Consider the following 17,424-nt stretch of genomic DNA (forward strand, 5'->3'; position numbering starts at 1 on the left):
AAAATAAAGAATGCTTCACAACATGTTATTTTCACCAGAAAGTGTTTATTTGTACTGAACAAGCACTCAGAATCAAATAAACGCAGAAAAGTGTATTTTAGGTTCAAAATAGCATTTGACACCAATTAGAGAAACTATTTAAATTACATACAGTTCATACCCATTATTATTTTGAACGACCTGCATTATTGTGGTATCTTTAGGTAATACAGAAAAGAAAATTATTAAATCCTTTCAGTTAAAAACATTCTGTTCGCACACTGTTTGTGCTTGTTCATGGCAGTGAGAAAAATCTGTCAGAAACGCATAAATGACGTAATTTCATACGGTTATCCTTCTATACAAAAAAATACAATCACAGTTCTCGATACAAAACTCCAGTATCAACTGTACATAAGCTTTAGTATTGGACATTGCGCTTGAAACAACTTCCAAACAACCATACGAAAGACGTTTTCTTCAATTCACTCCCGATAGTGCCCAATGCCCATCTCAACTGTGACATGATCATAGCCACACGAAGGGTTTTTCTTTGGCTTTAACGCACAACATTTAAGCAAAATCGTTACTTACAGATGCATCCCCCGTGATATTTTCGGGTTTTACCTCGAAAAATAGATTTTTTTTTTCAGTTAATATTTTCCTAGAAATACAAAATGTATTCATTTATGAATGAGACATCAAATGAAAAAAACAAATCCACCGAAAAAAAGGCACCGACGTTAAGTAATTAAATTATTTCTTCACACAAATCGAATGATTGGCTGCCAGAAAATACTTCGTATCACAGGACGGGTTCATTTTCTGCGCAAAATGATATTCCTTATTTCAGAGGGTTGCAGCCGCCCGATTTCAAGTTTTTTCGTTAAAACAAAACATGCACTTTAAAAAAAAATTAAATTTCCCCTCAAGAAAAAAAAAAGTGCTGTACCTGATTCTTAAACCCGGCTGTTAGTGCGTCAGATTAAGCGATTCAACCAAAAAGATGATAAATTAGTATTACTTCGATATCAGTTCATGCATCACATCATGCACTACGCAACTATAAATACACATGCAACGGGAAAAAAACAATTAAGATGCCGATAATAAGGCGGTAAATTTCAAGTCTGTTTACGGTTGCAAAAGCTAGTAGAACAGTCATTGCGTATAATCAGAATTAGATCTAAATAACTGATGTATCAAATGTGTGCTGTGCATTTGCCCCTCTGCACTGAGTGTTAAGACAATGTGTTAGATAAAGTTCAAATTAATTTCTGTCCCAATTCTTCTCCTTCTACTATTGACGAGTGAGGGCGGCAGACTGCCATCACGTTGCATTAAGAAAACTTGCTGTTGAATGAAACAAAATGTTAACCGATCTTAAGACAAAGTGTGAAATAAAGATCAATTAATATCTGTCCCAAATCTTCCCCTATTAGGAATACAATGGGAGACTTTTGAGACGCTGGTGGCAGCAAACACACCGGTCATTTTCCATTGCTTATGTCAGTATTGAGCATGCGCGCTTTAACTAAAACATGAGGTAAACAATTGAAAAAGGACCGGTGTGTTTGATGTCACCAACGTCTCAAAAGTCTCTCATTGACAAGTGAGGGCAGCAGACTGCCATCACATTGCATTGAGAAAACTTTCCGCTGAATAAAACAAAATCATAACCAAGGTGTGAAATCAGATCAAGTTAATTATGTCCCAAAGCTTCCCCTTCAAGAATACAATTTACGAGTGAGGGCAGTAGACTGTCATCGCCATGCATTGAGAAAACTTGCCCCCGAACGAAACGAAATCTTAACCACGAACACAGCTCAGTCAAGAGCGCCATTGAGATTATCTATACATCACAAAAAAGCAAATACAATTTCTGGACTTATACGAATTCAGTGCAAGAGGCAAGTGAGTTGCAGCTGTCTTTATAACCTTTGAAAAAAAATAATAAGTGTTACATTTAGTAATGGGTAAATAATGCTGAAATTCAAGGGTTTTGAACTCCGTGCACAAATACCCCCTCAACGGTGGGCAGAGAAAAAGGCTAAGGCCAGCACGTAAGCCCGTCATCGGAAGCCCATGCTCATGGCGTTCGCATGCGCACACGCTTCGTGTTTGTGCAAATTCAGATGAAATGTGGTCATGGTACTCTGTCATACGCGCAATTCGCACGAGCACCATCTCCTTACGTTCATACACGTAGGTCGATACCACGTACTGTTCTTGCACGGTGTCCATAACTGATGTTACACTATTTTATGCAGATTGAAACATAGTCTGGTTCCCAGACCAAAGGGTTTTGAAAATTTTGATGAATCTTAGGTCAGGTAGTCGCCACTAGCACTGTCACGTTGTCCGAAGTTTCCAGACAATTTTGAGTTAATGTCCATTTAGGCCTTGTGCATAGAGTATGTACTAAGACAAGGGCAGAGTTTAGCTGCGTCATTTTTTAATTTTGTAGATTTAACGATCATTTGACCAACGATCGATTAAGGCATATAAAGGTGATTGTCAGGTCAGGGAACCAGACTACATGAAACAGCCAGAGGTTAACACGATCATAAGATTTAATTCATGCAACGTAAGCTGGTTAGTTTTCAGGGTGTGCGGTTACTTGTCTTCCGTCATCGATGGTTGAGACTCCAGTAACTGCGCGTTGTCCTCGTGTCGTTTGTAGGCCGACTCGCAGTGCATGCCGATACCGAGGTAGTACACCCAGGCTCCTATCGGTGCCCCGAGGAAGGGCACAAAGGTCGGGATGATCCACCAGTGAACCCCAGCTTGTCTGTAAAAAAACAGAAAGGGTTAATAATCGACACTACTTACGGGGTTTGGTCAAGGGAAGGCTGCACTGGCAAGCTTCAGGTCCACTTTAATGGATTGTTATGGCACAGCAAATTACACAGTACGGCTTAGAAAGAGTCTATTGCAAAATCACGTGAAGCCCCGTTTTTATACAGCGCTTTTGTGCAAAGAGCGACTACATAAGTTTGCAAGTAGAGCAAGTTTTCAATGCACTCTTAATTCAGATGCGTGGTGGCATACTTGTTATTGAGCGCGCTATGTGACCTGGTGTTGTTAACTCTATTGAGAAAACCAGAGACGATGTTATTGTCTAGTCCGTCACAAGTCATCGCAAGTCCATCCAACTAGTCATGCTGTCCCAATCAAGTCACAAGCTCTACCATGAGCTGTGACAAAGTTCAACCCCCCCCCCCTCCCCAGTTGGTAGAGTTTTGGTTTACTAAGTTAACAGACTTGTGATGGACTCAACTACAACACGGTAAAACAACAGCTCACTACCGTGGGAACTTACGTCCAGACATCGGACCCATAGCCGGCAAGGGCGGTGAAGACACGCGGTCCGAAGTCCCTGGCAGGGTTGATGCCATAGCCAAAGTTGTAGCCGAAGCTGATGCCCACAGCGAAGAAAGTCAAGGCAACGAAGATGGGTTCCAGACCGCTGGGTGGCTTGGAGTTCTTGCTGTCTGTCACGGCCATGATGCCACCCATCAGGAGGGCCGTGCCCAAGAGCTAGAGCGGTCAAAGGTCAAAGGTGAGCGGTTAGATGGTATTAATTTAAATGCGGCTTCAATTGAAAAGGCCAATCGACTTGCTATTTTACTAGTGGACAAAGTTGTTACAACACCACAGAATCAGGTCACAGAGTAAAATGTGTAATTTTAAGTTTTAAAAAATAGTAAAGGCCTTTTTCTACGTTATCTCCTACTTCGGCTTTTTCAGCCTCGACTTCGGCGACTTTAGGCGCCTGTATTAGGGGAATTAGACTCAACAGAAGTCCAATGTGTGCATCAGGTACATCAAGTGTTAAACCATGAAGCCACAATTTCCATAAAAAATAATGGTTTGACGTACATTAGGCTAATAAATGATTATGAAACCACAGATGAAGCCGAAGCCGAAAGAGACGAATCCAAAGATTTGAAAACCCAGGGTGACGATTGTATTTAGATGGACACTGTGCGTGGCTGACGAGAGGGCGCTGTGTTTGCATACGCTGTTCATCGTTTATACAATGTAAATGCATACCAGCGAGCACGAGGCAACATGGGAACCAACAGTTCTATTTTTCGCATTTTAATAATTGGGGGAGTACCCGTGCAAAGAGTTTAAACGCTTCACCGTTTACATGTTTTTGTTTTGTTTTACCCAATCTGACTTTATAGGGCTCAGTCTTATGACTGGCCGAGCACTGAGGTCAGTTACCGGGTTCAAGAGTAAGAGTTTTTTACCAAACTGATCCGACGGATTATTAACCAAGTCTCATATTTTATGAAAGGGTTATAAAATTAAAGAAAAACTTGATTTTCCTTACGAAAAAAATAACGTGGTTTTCTTTTACCTGGTCGACGAATCCGACACCCCAGGACAGCCCCGGTGTGGGGTAAGTAGCAAAAATGCCCGCCGTACTGGTCGGTAACACCACCGTCCTATTGTGGTCTTCTTTGTCAATGGAATCTACAATATTTTGAAAAGAACAAAAAGTATCGAAGTAGCAAGTTGTCGAAAAAGTCCTCTAAAATGTATTTAACCATTAACAAACCTATTTATGGAATACATGCCTGCAGCATTCAACCCTTATATATCTGTATCTGTATATGTATCATTATGGTCGGTAAAGCATCCCAGGGGAAACATCACACCAACTTAGAGATAGAAGACAATGGGAAGAAATTACAGGGTTTTTTCACAACCCTTTATACAGCGAAAGCGTGATAACAACGGCGGTATTTTGAAGGTATCCTTTTTTCACATTTCGTTCCAATAACAAAATGCTAAATGAAAAAAATGCACGTGTATTACATTTTTTCCAAAGAGCATCCCTTTTCTTTTGGGAAAAGTGAAGCAAACTAAAGCCAACGAACCAGCAGAATGCGGGAGGACAACACGTCAAGCTCCTGATAATGACCAGAGGACACGCCTGGTTAATCTGGTTATATCAGTTACATTTAGGTTGCAGAGGATACGATTCAATTACGATTCAATTTCAAGTTACAGTGGGGATTTCCACAGGAATCCACAAATTTAGATTTTTCAAACTTCGAATAAAATTTTAAATTAAATGACCTCCTGAGTAAGGAGAAATTTGAGCATAATTATGTTCGAGCACATTTTCCGACCCAACCGCAGAATAACGTCTGCCTCTCTTCAATATCTTATAGCTACAGCACTGAGGTTATACTAAAGATGGCAATGTTTAATGTATTGTCTTTATAGCGTGTACACTCATGTTAAACTGAATTTCAGGGTCGCACCGTATCAAAAAAGTGTTAAGAGCGACTCAGGTTGACTCGAATATATTTTGGTTTCACACAGACGAACCTCGTGTATGAAATTCTCATTGACTAGACTTTGGAGTAATTCCTAAGACCTACAACAGTCGATCAAGTCGATCTTTCGGCGTAGTCGCTCCAAACCGTTTCAAACATCCACCATTTCGATCATTTACTTTATTCAACCCCGTAGAATAGTTTGCTCTATAGCGCAGCTCTTGAACGCCGATATGAAAGGGGTGTACACTACACAAGCTTTACCGTAATAGACGGCGAAGACCATGGCCGCGGCCAGGAAGGCACCGATGAACTGAGCCAACATGTAGACCGGGAAGGCAAGCCACTTCAGCTTGCCCAAGGTGCAGAAGGCAAGTGACACCGCCGGATTCAAATGACCACCTGCAAGGTATCACACCAAACGTTAAATCGTGAGAAAAAAAATCATCACCTACATGCACTTTGACAAGCGTAGTATTATTGTTCAGTTCAATTTCTCTCTGGTTACGACGCCGAGTGTTCCCTAAAAGTACACGACAGGAAATGTGAGTGGGAAGCTTCAAGAAACCTAGCGAGAGAGAGAATATAATGAAGAAATGTTCATTTTGTGAGGTGCGAAGCAAAAATCAAGTGGATATTTCAGGAAAGCCAAAGAATCAGGCAGGGACGAAAACCCAGCCTTATTTATTGGTCGGTCGAGGCTGAATTCGAACTCGAGTCCCACAGTTGGGAAACAAAAATAGAAGTGTCACTTCGCCAACCTGACTCCCCCTTGCCATCGAAACCACGAAAACAGGAACAGCTCACTCCCAGTTTGAGAACAATCAAAAGACCACACAGTGCTAGGAAGCAGCACTTCCCTATGTTTTACCCCTTATGGTTCCAGTTCTAAACCCTACGCCTTGTACACAATGAGGCCTTCACACGGCTGGGTAGTCAGCGATTGCGAAGCTTCCTCGTATATGCCCAACAAACTTTAAACACCGGTATTGTGGACAAAAACTTTACCTGACACTGATGCTGTGAAATACACCCCCAGCATCAAGCCGAAGGAATAGCCGATGTTGACGTTCAGAAAACCTGCCCCAGTGCCCGTCCCACCGAAGAACTTCATCTGCGCAATGGCTCCATCACCAATCAACTACATGTGATGAGAAAGTAGAAAACCCATGCACGGTCGTAAAGGGTTCACTGTAAACAAGTTGGGCAAAATGGGTTGATAATAATTCGACCAATGCTGGTCGACTTATCAACTGCCTACAATTTTGGGCAGATTCTTCCCAATAGTTTGACAGTTGTACCTTATTCCACCCAATATGAGGTAATTTCATACCAATGCTGGGTAAATTACACTGCCCAACAGTGTTTCATCAACAACTTTTTACAGTGTGGTTGCAGATAACAACTGCATTATTGCTAATTGAGGGCGATGTATGAAACAGTTTTATTTTAAACTGCCATTGCCGGCACTTGGTAATAGTGCGCATTGATTTAGTTGTCAAGTTGGTATCGGCGTCATGTCAGGGCGTACGAACAGGCATAGGTCATCAGCAATTGTGTTTTCCCGATTCTGTCAAAGTACTCTGAGACGGCCAACCAGCCAGTCAAAGCAGCTTTGGTAAGACCTATAGATCGATCAAACCTAGCAACGAAATGTCGAAAATGTTGTTCTTTACTAGTTTTCTATAGTACTGTACCTTTGCTCGTCCACACCGCCACTGCCAAAGGCGCTGGAGACATTTTAGTCCCGTTCAGAAAAAAATATATCCAAAGATAGATCACCGAGTAATTTAGTCAACACCAGCACCCCATTATAGGGCTCTGGCTTTAATACGAGCGAACATTACTTTCCTAAACACACTGAAAAATAACGAGCAGTGCAGGCGAACATCACTACCGAACATCACTGCCAAATTTGAGCAAGTTCGAGCGAGAGCTATTACCAAAACTTTGACAAGTTCTAACAAGTTGACTGTAGTTGGACTAGTCTAGTTGACCATTCCAGACCATCCTACCGAAGTTGCGTTCAGAACCTCTGCACACAATCTTGACTTACCACTAGCATAAACGTCCCCAGGAGCTCGGCGCAAAATTGACGGATAAGCTCGTTCCTGAGACGGAGGTTGTCCAGGAACTTGTCCACGTGCATGAACCAACCCTCCGACATCTTGTCCGCCGAAGACTTCTGGGTTTGGCTGGAATCTTCTACAAAAAGAAGATCATTGAAATATATAAATATGTGCAGGTGAGTAAAATTTACACCAATAAGTGGTTCAAAATTCCCGATCGGTCTTCAATCACGTTGGGCATGTATATTTCGCACAGATCCTGATCCGGATCTTGTTTTTCTCAGATCCTGATTTGGATTATGGATCTTGGGGATCCTTCCCGAGAGGTGGATCAGAACGTGATTCAAAATGGCGAGTAACGAAACCATGTACAATATTCAACATCTCCATGTTTACATTTGGCTAGTCACATGACTTAAGATCCGGACCCGGTGTAGCAGTTTTGTTTGTTATAGTGAGGTACTGGTTCCAGTGACCGGACTTGAATCCGCAAAGAAACGAAGGCGCCCGCTTTTTTTTTATATTGGTGCACACGAGTTGCCCCTTTGTTAATTCGGAATGGATTTTGCAAGCTGCTTGTAGACCAGAATGACGTGAAACAATTGATAAAGCCCGGCAGACGGTTATCAACAGTTTAAAGAAGGTTTAAAGGTATACTTTAGCCAATTGTTAAAAATTGTGGTAACAGCGATTTTCGGATGCGAAAAATCCAGGACGATCGGTATGCTTAATAAACATCACGCTGAAAGAAAAATTTTGAAAAAATGTTTAAGATTTAACAAAACAGCAAACCAAACCTTTACACCCATACAAGAGCCATTTTCCCTTTTAAAGGCCTATGGGGCGATTTCCGTGTTAGCTTTTTTTCATTGAGAGCCGTCAATAAAAAAAAGTTACAACATCTTACCACCCCGAAGCAAAGTATTCTGCAAGTATCACAAATTTTGAAAATATTTTGCGTTAAACCAGCCAATAGAAAAGAAGAGTCTATTGCCATTTGCCATGGTAATGACAAACAAAATATCGTTAGGTCTCTCTTGGGCCACCATCGTTTTGTGCATTATAGCCATAGAAAGTAAGCAAGGAAGAAATACCACAGGATCACCTTAGAACAAATATATACAGCGTATTACAAAAAAGCCCTCACTGAAAAGAAAAGACCCCCAAAAAAAACAGTGCACGGGTTCGCCCTCAGCGGTGACAAAGGGAGAGTTCGGAAGGTTTGCTCAAACTCGTAGCCTTATTAGCCTATTCAGGATATGGCATTCTCTGGGAACACTCTTTTGTATACCCAAAACAAATAGCGCCCTCCGATCCCATTGTTTCCGCCAATTCAGGAGCTTTTGTGAGTAGTCAAGGAGCGCCCTCTATGATGATGCACGCAAGCCATTGCTCCTTGGAAAAGTGACCGTGTATTGCATGCAAAGAAAAAAGTCATGCATATTCATTATTCGAAACATTAATGGAGCAAGCTTTCCCACTATTTCAAAGCCCGATCTCAACAATATTCATCGCTACCATTTCAAAATGAACACGTGTATAGCCTTTTGCCAAGGCCATCGGAAGTTAACCGGCATTATTAGACGTGCGCGGCGAAGCTGAGCTGAAACTTCATCAGGTCAGTTGTTCAGCACCCTTCTTTAGATTTTGAGGAGTTTTATTGCTTCAAAATAATGAACAAAATGCACAAATTACAAATGATGGACTATACCTTTAAATGCATACTGCATGCAAGACAAGTCATGTAAACTCGCTACGCATACTGATGCACGTGTGCAGAAAAAAAAAAACGACATAAGTTCGGAAACAGCCTAGGCCGAAAATCCCTGTGTCCGTCATTCGTTGAGCGTAGTGCACTTTGCGTGATGCGTAAAAAAACAGTTGTTTGAAAAGCAACGCGCATCACACGTACGTTCATGTGTTCGTACTGCGTGCTGCGTTCTGCGTATTGCGTTGTCCGTTTAAATTTTATACGCTCCAGGGAGCAATTAAAATGGATGACGCATCCAACACGCAAGATATTTGTTGCCCATACAACTTTTAGAGAAACGATGAAGTCGTGGGGTAAAAAGATAAAGATTAATAAAATTGTCCCAAAAAGGAAGCAGTTCGTATGTGAATCATTTTAAGCACAATAAATTTAGGACCGGCCTCAATAGACCGCTTGCAGACGCGTTCGATAATCGAGGCGCGAAGGCGCGCGACGCCATGTTGTGGGTCAAGCGCATATCTATCCATGCACATTTTGTCTCACAACATGGCGTCGCGCACCTTCGCGCGTCAATTATCGAACGCGTCTGCAAGCGGTCTATTAAATATTCTTAATGTTCCGTTAATACAGCATTGAACATTCATACCCTGTGTACTTTATTGAGAAGTTAAATGTTGTCAATGTTCATTTCGTAAAATGTGTACTTTGCCAAAGCTACTCCAAATTTGATTACTATTGATATTTCTACTCGTAAAACTGCTGCACGCCAGCTCTTTAAATGAGCTTTTACGTCCGTCAAGTGTATAGACACATGGATTTTCACAGTACGCAATGCATCATGGCTACGCAACTGACACAATGCAATACGCACCTCGAAAATGGATACATGGATTTTCGGCCTTATGGTGTTTTTTTTTTCAAACGTCTTTTTTTAACTAATCAACATATTCGGTATGGGGTAGATGGACTTCTTTTTCAAACATTTGATTTTCTTTCCAGGATCGGCCGGTAGGCCTAACGTTTAATTTGTTGATGGCAATGGCCTAACGAAAACAACGTGGAACCAATTATTGTCATGATCCTGATAACTAAGAGCGGTGACCGGTGGTGTAGGGAGGGGGGGGGGGGAGAAGAAACAGGACAAGACATGAGAATAGAAATTTACGTAATGATAAGTGATCAAAGAGGAAGACAACATTGATATCGCCGAGAAGCTGCCCATGCACACCAGCAGAAAAGACACATTATGGATGCGATTCACATGAAATTGATAATACCAGCACAAACATCACAAAACATGCTAAATATTATAACAAGGGGATTTGTGACTGCCGTCCTACATACCGTTCAAATACGAGCCAGGTCGGTCGTCCGATAAAAGCTGGCTGTTCTCTGTACTTGCCATTCCTAACAATTTGAACCGTAAAAGCTATATATCTTGGAAGGAACAGATCACACAGTAATAATAAGGCGATAACTTGCTACAATGGAGCGTTCAAATGCTATAACAGTTTTCATGGTAAACGAAGGGTCTGGAGATAGATTTGACTCACTGTCGTATCAAGCAGAAATCCACAACTGGGACGTTCTTGGGAAATCAAAGACGTGAAGGGCAATCAAAGACGTTTTTTTTTCCCAAAACAGACTGATTTTTGTAAAAATATCAGATGTCAAGTTCGGAAGCCTTTAAACAGAAACATACCGCGTCCAACTGATGTCCCTAATAAAGGGCAACCATAAAAGCAACAGCTTAACTACACCTTTAACATAGGAAAATACGACACTGGATGAGTTGGTTCCCGACTCTTTAGCGAAGCTGACCTAGTCCGAGTTCTTTATCTGAACTTCCAGTTCAAATACCGAGCACTCTGACCTTTGATCAAGGAGCAGGCATATACTGTGATACTATGCCTATACCATGACAGTACCAAAACAAATCAGACTATAGGCTTGTTTAGTTAAGCTAAACCTATAGGCCCTACTGTACTCATCGGAGTTTTCGACCGGGGAACCTGCAGGGTGCAACCACCCTGCAAAAAAATCCCATAGACACTAGTGCTAAATGCGCATACTTCAAAATTCTTTTAAAAATACTCAGAACTCTCACAGGTATTCAAGCTGCACAGAAAAATGATGATCAAAGTGTCATCTTTCATTTTTTTTTCATTTTTTGGTGGGTTGACCATTGACTTTTAGAGATATTCTCACCCAAAGAAGACGACCCCTATTTTCCCCAAAGCGGAAAAGTAGCCATCTTGAAAAACGATCCCTCCACGACATGGCAAAATAGCGCCACTTTCGAGCCCAATAGCATCCAAAATGCTCAGAATTGGGAGCCCCAAGTCCGGGCCAGAGGTTCATTACCATATTTATTCAATTCCCCAATTTTATGGCTCAGCTCAAAACTCTCTAATATAGAATATTTTGAGGGTAGGCCTATAACTTTTATTCATGAGCTCGGCGGACGGACTTTTGGTCTATTTACAGGCGTGCACCCTGCAGCATTCAGACCACAGCGATTTTGCGCAGTACGCTATACCAAAACCACACTGACTGTGATGGATAATACGCTACTCCGAATCATATGACATAATTTATTCGTTCACGTGAAATGCTTCAAGCATGCGTATAATGGTAAATGATTTTACCGAGATTGGCAAACATTTCCAAGCGGGGCTTGTAATGTCATGTGTGTGAAAAATCCTGTCCTTGAAGTGATTAAATTAAATAACCAGTTGACAGCAGAAGAAACGGGTAATAAAAAGACAAGACGTAACTCCTAAAAGAAGGACAAAACTGTGTAAAAATGGGGTGCGCAGATCCGCTACTGTCAACTAAAAACGGACGTTAAGATCGTCAAGAGATAAACAATGTACACGCACTGCTCCTGAGGATCAATGTTCAACGGCCAGTTATTATTGGATGACGTTATTTCTAGATTATTTTTATAACGCTGATCAGACCGAAGGGAATGTCGGTTCCATCCTAACCGGCTCTCCTTCCCGCAAAAGAAGAAAAATAGTAATAAATCTGAGGTTTATTTGAAACTTTATAAAATAAAAACAAACATCCGAGCCCGTTAACCCTGGAATCAAATGACACCGTCTCCTCCGTACACCAATCAAAGGAGTAGATAGCAACGTCTTGCTAATAATAGTTGCTATATATGCTTAATTGTTACCGGAATTTGTCACACACACAAAAAAACAAATCTCCCCTCCTTATTCCCCCACCCCACACCCCCACCCACTCCCAGTTAAGAGGTAATTTCTGTGCATCGCCAAAATACGGTCAAAATTAAGGGCCAGCTAGACTGGAATATATTCAGGGACTCCAGACAAAGGAGTATCTTTCGTCTAGAATGCGTCATTTCCGGCTCCAAAAACGCGCTACCCACGAAATAAAGATAATTTAAATGTGGAATATAAAAGTCGCACAACACTTAAAATTGATAATTTGAGGTTTTCGGTGGGGTTTTTATGGCACGAAGGAAATACGTTGATTTCCTTTCTTATAACACTAAATTCAGGCGATAGGCTGGGCGGACGTGCACCTTAAGTAAACGGTATCGTGTCACGAGGGGGTCATGGTACATTTTACATCTTTCTTAATTTGTTTACATAAGTCTCGTGACTTCCATTGACTATATATTATGCAAACTATAGCATTATTGGTCAAAGGTTAATTGACGAGGCAATACTGTGCTTTAACAGCCAACTAGTAAAAATAACCCTCAAAATACCTTTATTTCTCGTACACTGCTTAGGCCCTAATTTAAAAATACAATATCGTGTACAAAGGGTTTGCAGTTCCTTCGTTTCATTTACGGACCTCCCCACTAATAAACTTCTAAAGCCGAAACGGTGTATAAAGTTATGACACTAGATATAAAAATGCCTCTGATCGTCTTTATTGAAATTAATTAGTATGGGTTTCAATGCAAATCTTTCAATGCAAACCTTTCACACCTGAGACGACCCAGTGAACCCCCAAAGTATTGCTTGATATCATTCCCCACTCACGTGCATAGATGATTAGGCAATTTTATTTATATTCATATGTGAAGTCACGAGGATTGATAATTTCGTTCATCTGATTTCTGACATAATACCCCATAAGCACCACAGATATGTTTAAAGTATAAAGGATGTTCCAATGTAAATACATTATTTTTGGCTGATATTCCTAAACAAATTTGAAGAAATGTTGGTTGCCCTGTACTCTATTAATGACGTTATTTGCTATAAGGCAACCTGAATTAGAATGTGCTTCACAATTTTTTGTTCCATTTAAGGTCAAAATATTATTTGTGTAATTGCTACAATTCAATGCTAGTAATATCCCAAATAATTTTCAAGTACCCGAGAGGGTTTGGGGAACCTTCCTAATTTTACCTCGGTAGTCAAATGAAGGGAAGCTATTTTTTTACGTGTGTGTGTGTGTGATTGTTTTTTGTGAAATATTGAATCGCAAGCACTTGTGTGATTGCAAGAGTAACACACTTTGGGAGGGGTTAGTGTAATAAATGTAAACATGCCCCCAACATAAATAAAACCGCACAGAAAATTGAACATTTAATGTCGAATCTTGCATTGCCAGATTTCATTGTTCAGTAGGCGATATCGCGTCGTATCAGCGTTTTTAAGAGTATATGATAGATATTGGAAAAGAAAACAAACAGAAATGCATATATTTTAAAAACATGGCAAGATGTCTAGTCAAACATGAAGGCATCAGGAGATGTTTTTATGGGCAAATCCACCTGCACGACTTGAAGGTGAGCGTGAATACATGAGGGTACATGCTACGCTCCACGCAGACAAGATGAACATTTCGGACTGTTATTACTAAAGTGCCATCGAATCACTACGGACGATTGTTCGTGTGTAACGGCACACTTGTCCATAACTAAATCGTTACTTCTAATACGCGTGACCGTGACGCCGATTAGTCTTGATTCACACTGCTATAAACTCCAATGTGTTATGTTGATTTGCTTTGAAACACTCTAAGTAAACGCTACATTCCGGCGATGTCTGGGCGGACGTTAAACTTTGGAGCGAGCCGTGTCGCGTGTCACGAGGGGGTCATGGTACATTTCACTACTCGTGACTACCATTGACTATTATGCAAACTATTAGAGGTCAAAGGTTAATTGACGAGGCAATACTGTGCGTTTAAGGTACAGTCCATCATTTGTAATTTGTGCGTTTTGTTCGTTTGAAGCAACATAAGTGCTAAACAAGTAAACAAAAACCTCAAAATACTTTTAATTCTCGGACACGTCCTGCTCATCATAAAATACAATTGTACAAAGAGTTTGCAGTTCCTTCGTTTCATTTACGGACCTCCCCACTAATAAACTCCTAAGCCGAAACGGTGTTCACACAAGATCTGATCGTCTTTAATGAATTAGCATTGGTTTCAATGCAAACCTTTCAAACCTGAGACGACCCAGTGAGCACCGAAACGATTGCATCACATTCCCCGCTCACGTGCATAGATGATTAGGCAATTGTATTTATATTCAAGTGCAGTCACGAGGATTGATAATTTCGTTCATCTGATTTCTGGCATAATACCGCATAGGCACCGGATATGGTTTGTTGGTATTCTCAATGTGGGGGTTCCAACGTAATTTCCATTATCTTTGGCCGATGCTCCTAAACAAATTTGAAAAGGAATGTTGGTTGCCCTGTACTCTCAAGGCAACCAGAATTGGAATGTGCTTCACAATTTTGTGTTCCATTTTGTGGTCAGCATATTATTTGTGTATTGCTACGATTCAATGCTTTCATATTTTCTTCATATCCAAAATAATTTCCAAGTACTCGAGAGCTGGGGAACCTTCTTAATTTTACATCGGTAGTCAATTGAAGGGAAGCTTTTTGTTTACGTGTATTTCGAAACCATTTATGTGTGTGATTGGGGGGGGTGAAATATTTTGGAGGGGTTAGTGTCATAAATATAAAACTATACCCCCAAAATAAATAAAACCGCACTGAGCAAATTGAAAATTTAATATCGAATCTTGGATTGCCAGATTTCAATTGCAGTCGATTATTGCGTCGTATCACCGTTTTTAGAGTATTAATGTAATTATAAGAGATATTGGAATAGAAAACAAGAAATGCATATATTTTATGATGGCAAGACGTCTAGTCAACCATGAAGGCGATATCAGGTCATTTTTTTATTGGCAAATCCACCTGCACGAATTGAAGGTGAGTGGTGAATACATGAGGGTACATGCTACGCTCCATGGATATGCAGACAAGATGAACATTTCGGACTTTTATCGCCAATTCAGTGATAATAGAAAAGGAATACGAAATCCTAGATTCAAAAAATTGTCGTTAAAAAAAGATAATTTTACAGCAATGAGCGTCATTTGCACACGGTTGGAAAAAACCCCAAATTTTATTTTACTGCCCTGGTAGTCTCATCATAATGACAGATGGTACGTGCATTACAGTGGCAGCGAGGCGTTCACCGTCTACTGCGCGCACTGACTGACCTGAAAATCCAGCTAAAAAGTTGCCAAGGTTCAAGGTTTCTAACCTGAAGCATAAATAATCGTATCCCTAAAGGCCCTATGAGTAAAGCGGAACCGACATACAGGCTACAGAATGGGCGCATTTGTAATTCACGGCATGGTTGTAGACCTTGGCAGGTATAGCAGCCTTTATATTTTTGGATAATGTTTTAACAGTAAATGCACTCATGCCTATCCTAGCTTGTGTAGCAAAAGCACACATCACGAAATTGTAGTGAACCAATGTAAAGCAGGCATATGGCGTAACATAACAGTATATGGCCCAACAGAGCAGTATTTCATATGTACGTGGGTTTCGGTGGGTTGAATGCCTACTTTTTATCGATTTTGAAGTACCATTAAATCATTACCTGCGACTATTCGTGTGTAACGAACGGCACACTGTAATAACTAAATCGTCACTTCTGTTTCTTATCCACCGTGACGCCGATTTGAGACTGCCATAAAACTCCAGTGTATTATTTTTTAAAAAGGCATAGAAAAAAGTAAACACGAATGAAAAATTCGACATTTACTGAGCGAGTCCTTTTGAACACATATGCAGTGACTGTTCGAAGTTATAGTTGAGGCATCCAAACAAACCACGACGGATCGATCTTGAAAAGATACCGTACAAATGATATACATGTACAAAGATTGAAACCTGACTACGGTCCATTATTACAGCAACACAGGGGAAAGGCACGTCATTTGCCACCGAATTATAAAAGGCCAGGACAAAAATATCACAACACATGCAGCAGTCCGTGAAACCATATGCTTGTAAATACAGGTCCAAGTGCTACTACTAGGCCTTAACACCAATAATTTGAAGTCCCCGCCGGTTCCAATGGAACTGCTGCATATGTGTGTTCGCCTATAATGCCAGCTACATTTCAGCATTAATTTAGTGTTCTGAATAACAACGATAGGCAATGGGCTAGGAGTTTGACAGTAGTACGATACAGAAACATAAACACAGTACTTACCACTTTCACGCCTTCCTACTGACAACAGCAAAGCAGGTTAAGCATCCGTACACAGGTGTTCCACGCCCCCCATAAAAAGTACACACTCGTGACTCGCCGCACGAGATTGACTATCAAGCATAAATAGCGCCCTCTAATGCTACCATTGAAACGGAAAGGGAACCTGACTTTTGAGGAAATCTCTTGGAGAATTGCTCTGAAGTTAAAATAAAGAAATATGCACTAATGGGATTTAATGTAAAACATAATCAAACCATGAAGCATTAAAGATGTATACCAAGACTCTTTTAAAAAAAGAAATGGATTTTGGATTTTGTCTTCCCGTCACAAATTTTCAATTTGTATGTTTTGTTTTAACGAAAAAAACTACTTTATTCAGATGTTGGGCGTCTGCAACCCTCTGAAAAAGGCCTTCATTTTGTGCACAAGTAACCCGCCCTGCAAGAGTTGTATTATTGTCTGGCAGCCAATAATTCGAATTTCGTTAAGAAATAAATCTATATCTAAACGTCGGTGGATTGTTTTTGTTCAATGTCTCATGCAAAAGCGAGGAAAGTAACAATTCCGAAAAAAAAAATCATCCCTTTTTCGAGGTGAAACTCAAAACTTGCAAGGGAAATGCGTCTTTAAAAAAACAAAGACATGAAGGTGCTTTGTAGAGAAGAATACCACTTCCGGCCGTTCAGTTGATAATGAAGTCTTCGAAAAATTTCTTGAAGGTTAAAACTTGCTACCAAATGGTCAAAAAATTACGATAAACTTTTAACGTCAATTGTATTTGAAAAATCGTTATTTTTTCTTTTAGTTTAGTTTATTGGAGTACACACCGTACCTCTAGCTCTCA

The 17,424-nt window shown here is 40.5% G+C and overlaps 1 protein-coding gene across 3 annotated transcripts; it reads right to left on the bottom strand.

Moving 5' to 3' along the window:
- Positions 1-27: 27 nt before the first annotated feature.
- On the bottom strand, positions 28-16,681 carry LOC119741713 (aquaporin-3-like). 3 transcript variants are annotated; one of them, XM_038217577.1, is made up of 8 exons: positions 16,581-16,681; positions 10,401-10,463; positions 7,333-7,481; positions 6,285-6,417; positions 5,541-5,678; positions 4,349-4,464; positions 3,302-3,519; positions 28-2,770 (listed from the first exon to the last, which is right to left on the bottom strand). In XM_038217577.1, the coding sequence occupies exons 2-8, from the start codon at positions 10,459-10,461 to the stop codon at positions 2,596-2,598; spliced, it is 990 nt and encodes a 329-aa protein (XP_038073505.1). In that variant the 5' UTR covers positions 10,462-10,463; positions 16,581-16,681; the 3' UTR covers positions 28-2,595. The 3 variants fall into 3 exon arrangements, with proteins under 3 accessions (XP_038073505.1, XP_038073507.1, XP_038073506.1); XM_038217579.1 differs by lacking the exon at positions 10,401-10,463 and having other exon boundaries at positions 7,333-7,478; XM_038217578.1 differs by lacking the exon at positions 10,401-10,463.
- Between the last annotated feature and the right edge of the window lie 743 nt (positions 16,682-17,424).

This window comes from Patiria miniata, unplaced genomic scaffold, assembly GCF_015706575.1.
Source record: "Patiria miniata isolate m_02_andy unplaced genomic scaffold, ASM1570657v1 HiC_scaffold_5, whole genome shotgun sequence".
Classification (NCBI taxonomy): domain Eukaryota; kingdom Metazoa; phylum Echinodermata; class Asteroidea; order Valvatida; family Asterinidae; genus Patiria; species Patiria miniata.

What these genes read in the sequence shown, in the direction of transcription:
- LOC119741713 (XM_038217577.1), bottom strand. Translation starts at nt 10,461, where the DNA reads ATGGCAAGTACAGAGAACAGCCAGCTTTTATCGGACGACCGACCTGGC. An exon ending in ACCTGGCTCGTATTTGAACG is followed by an intron (nt 7,482 to 10,400) that starts GTATGTAGGACG and finishes TTCTTTTTGTAG; the next exon opens with AAGATTCCAGCCAAACCCAG. An exon ending in GTGTCGGATTCGTCGACCAG is followed by an intron (nt 3,520 to 4,348) that starts GTAAAAGAAAAC and finishes TGACCGCTCTAG; the next exon opens with CTCTTGGGCACGGCCCTCCT.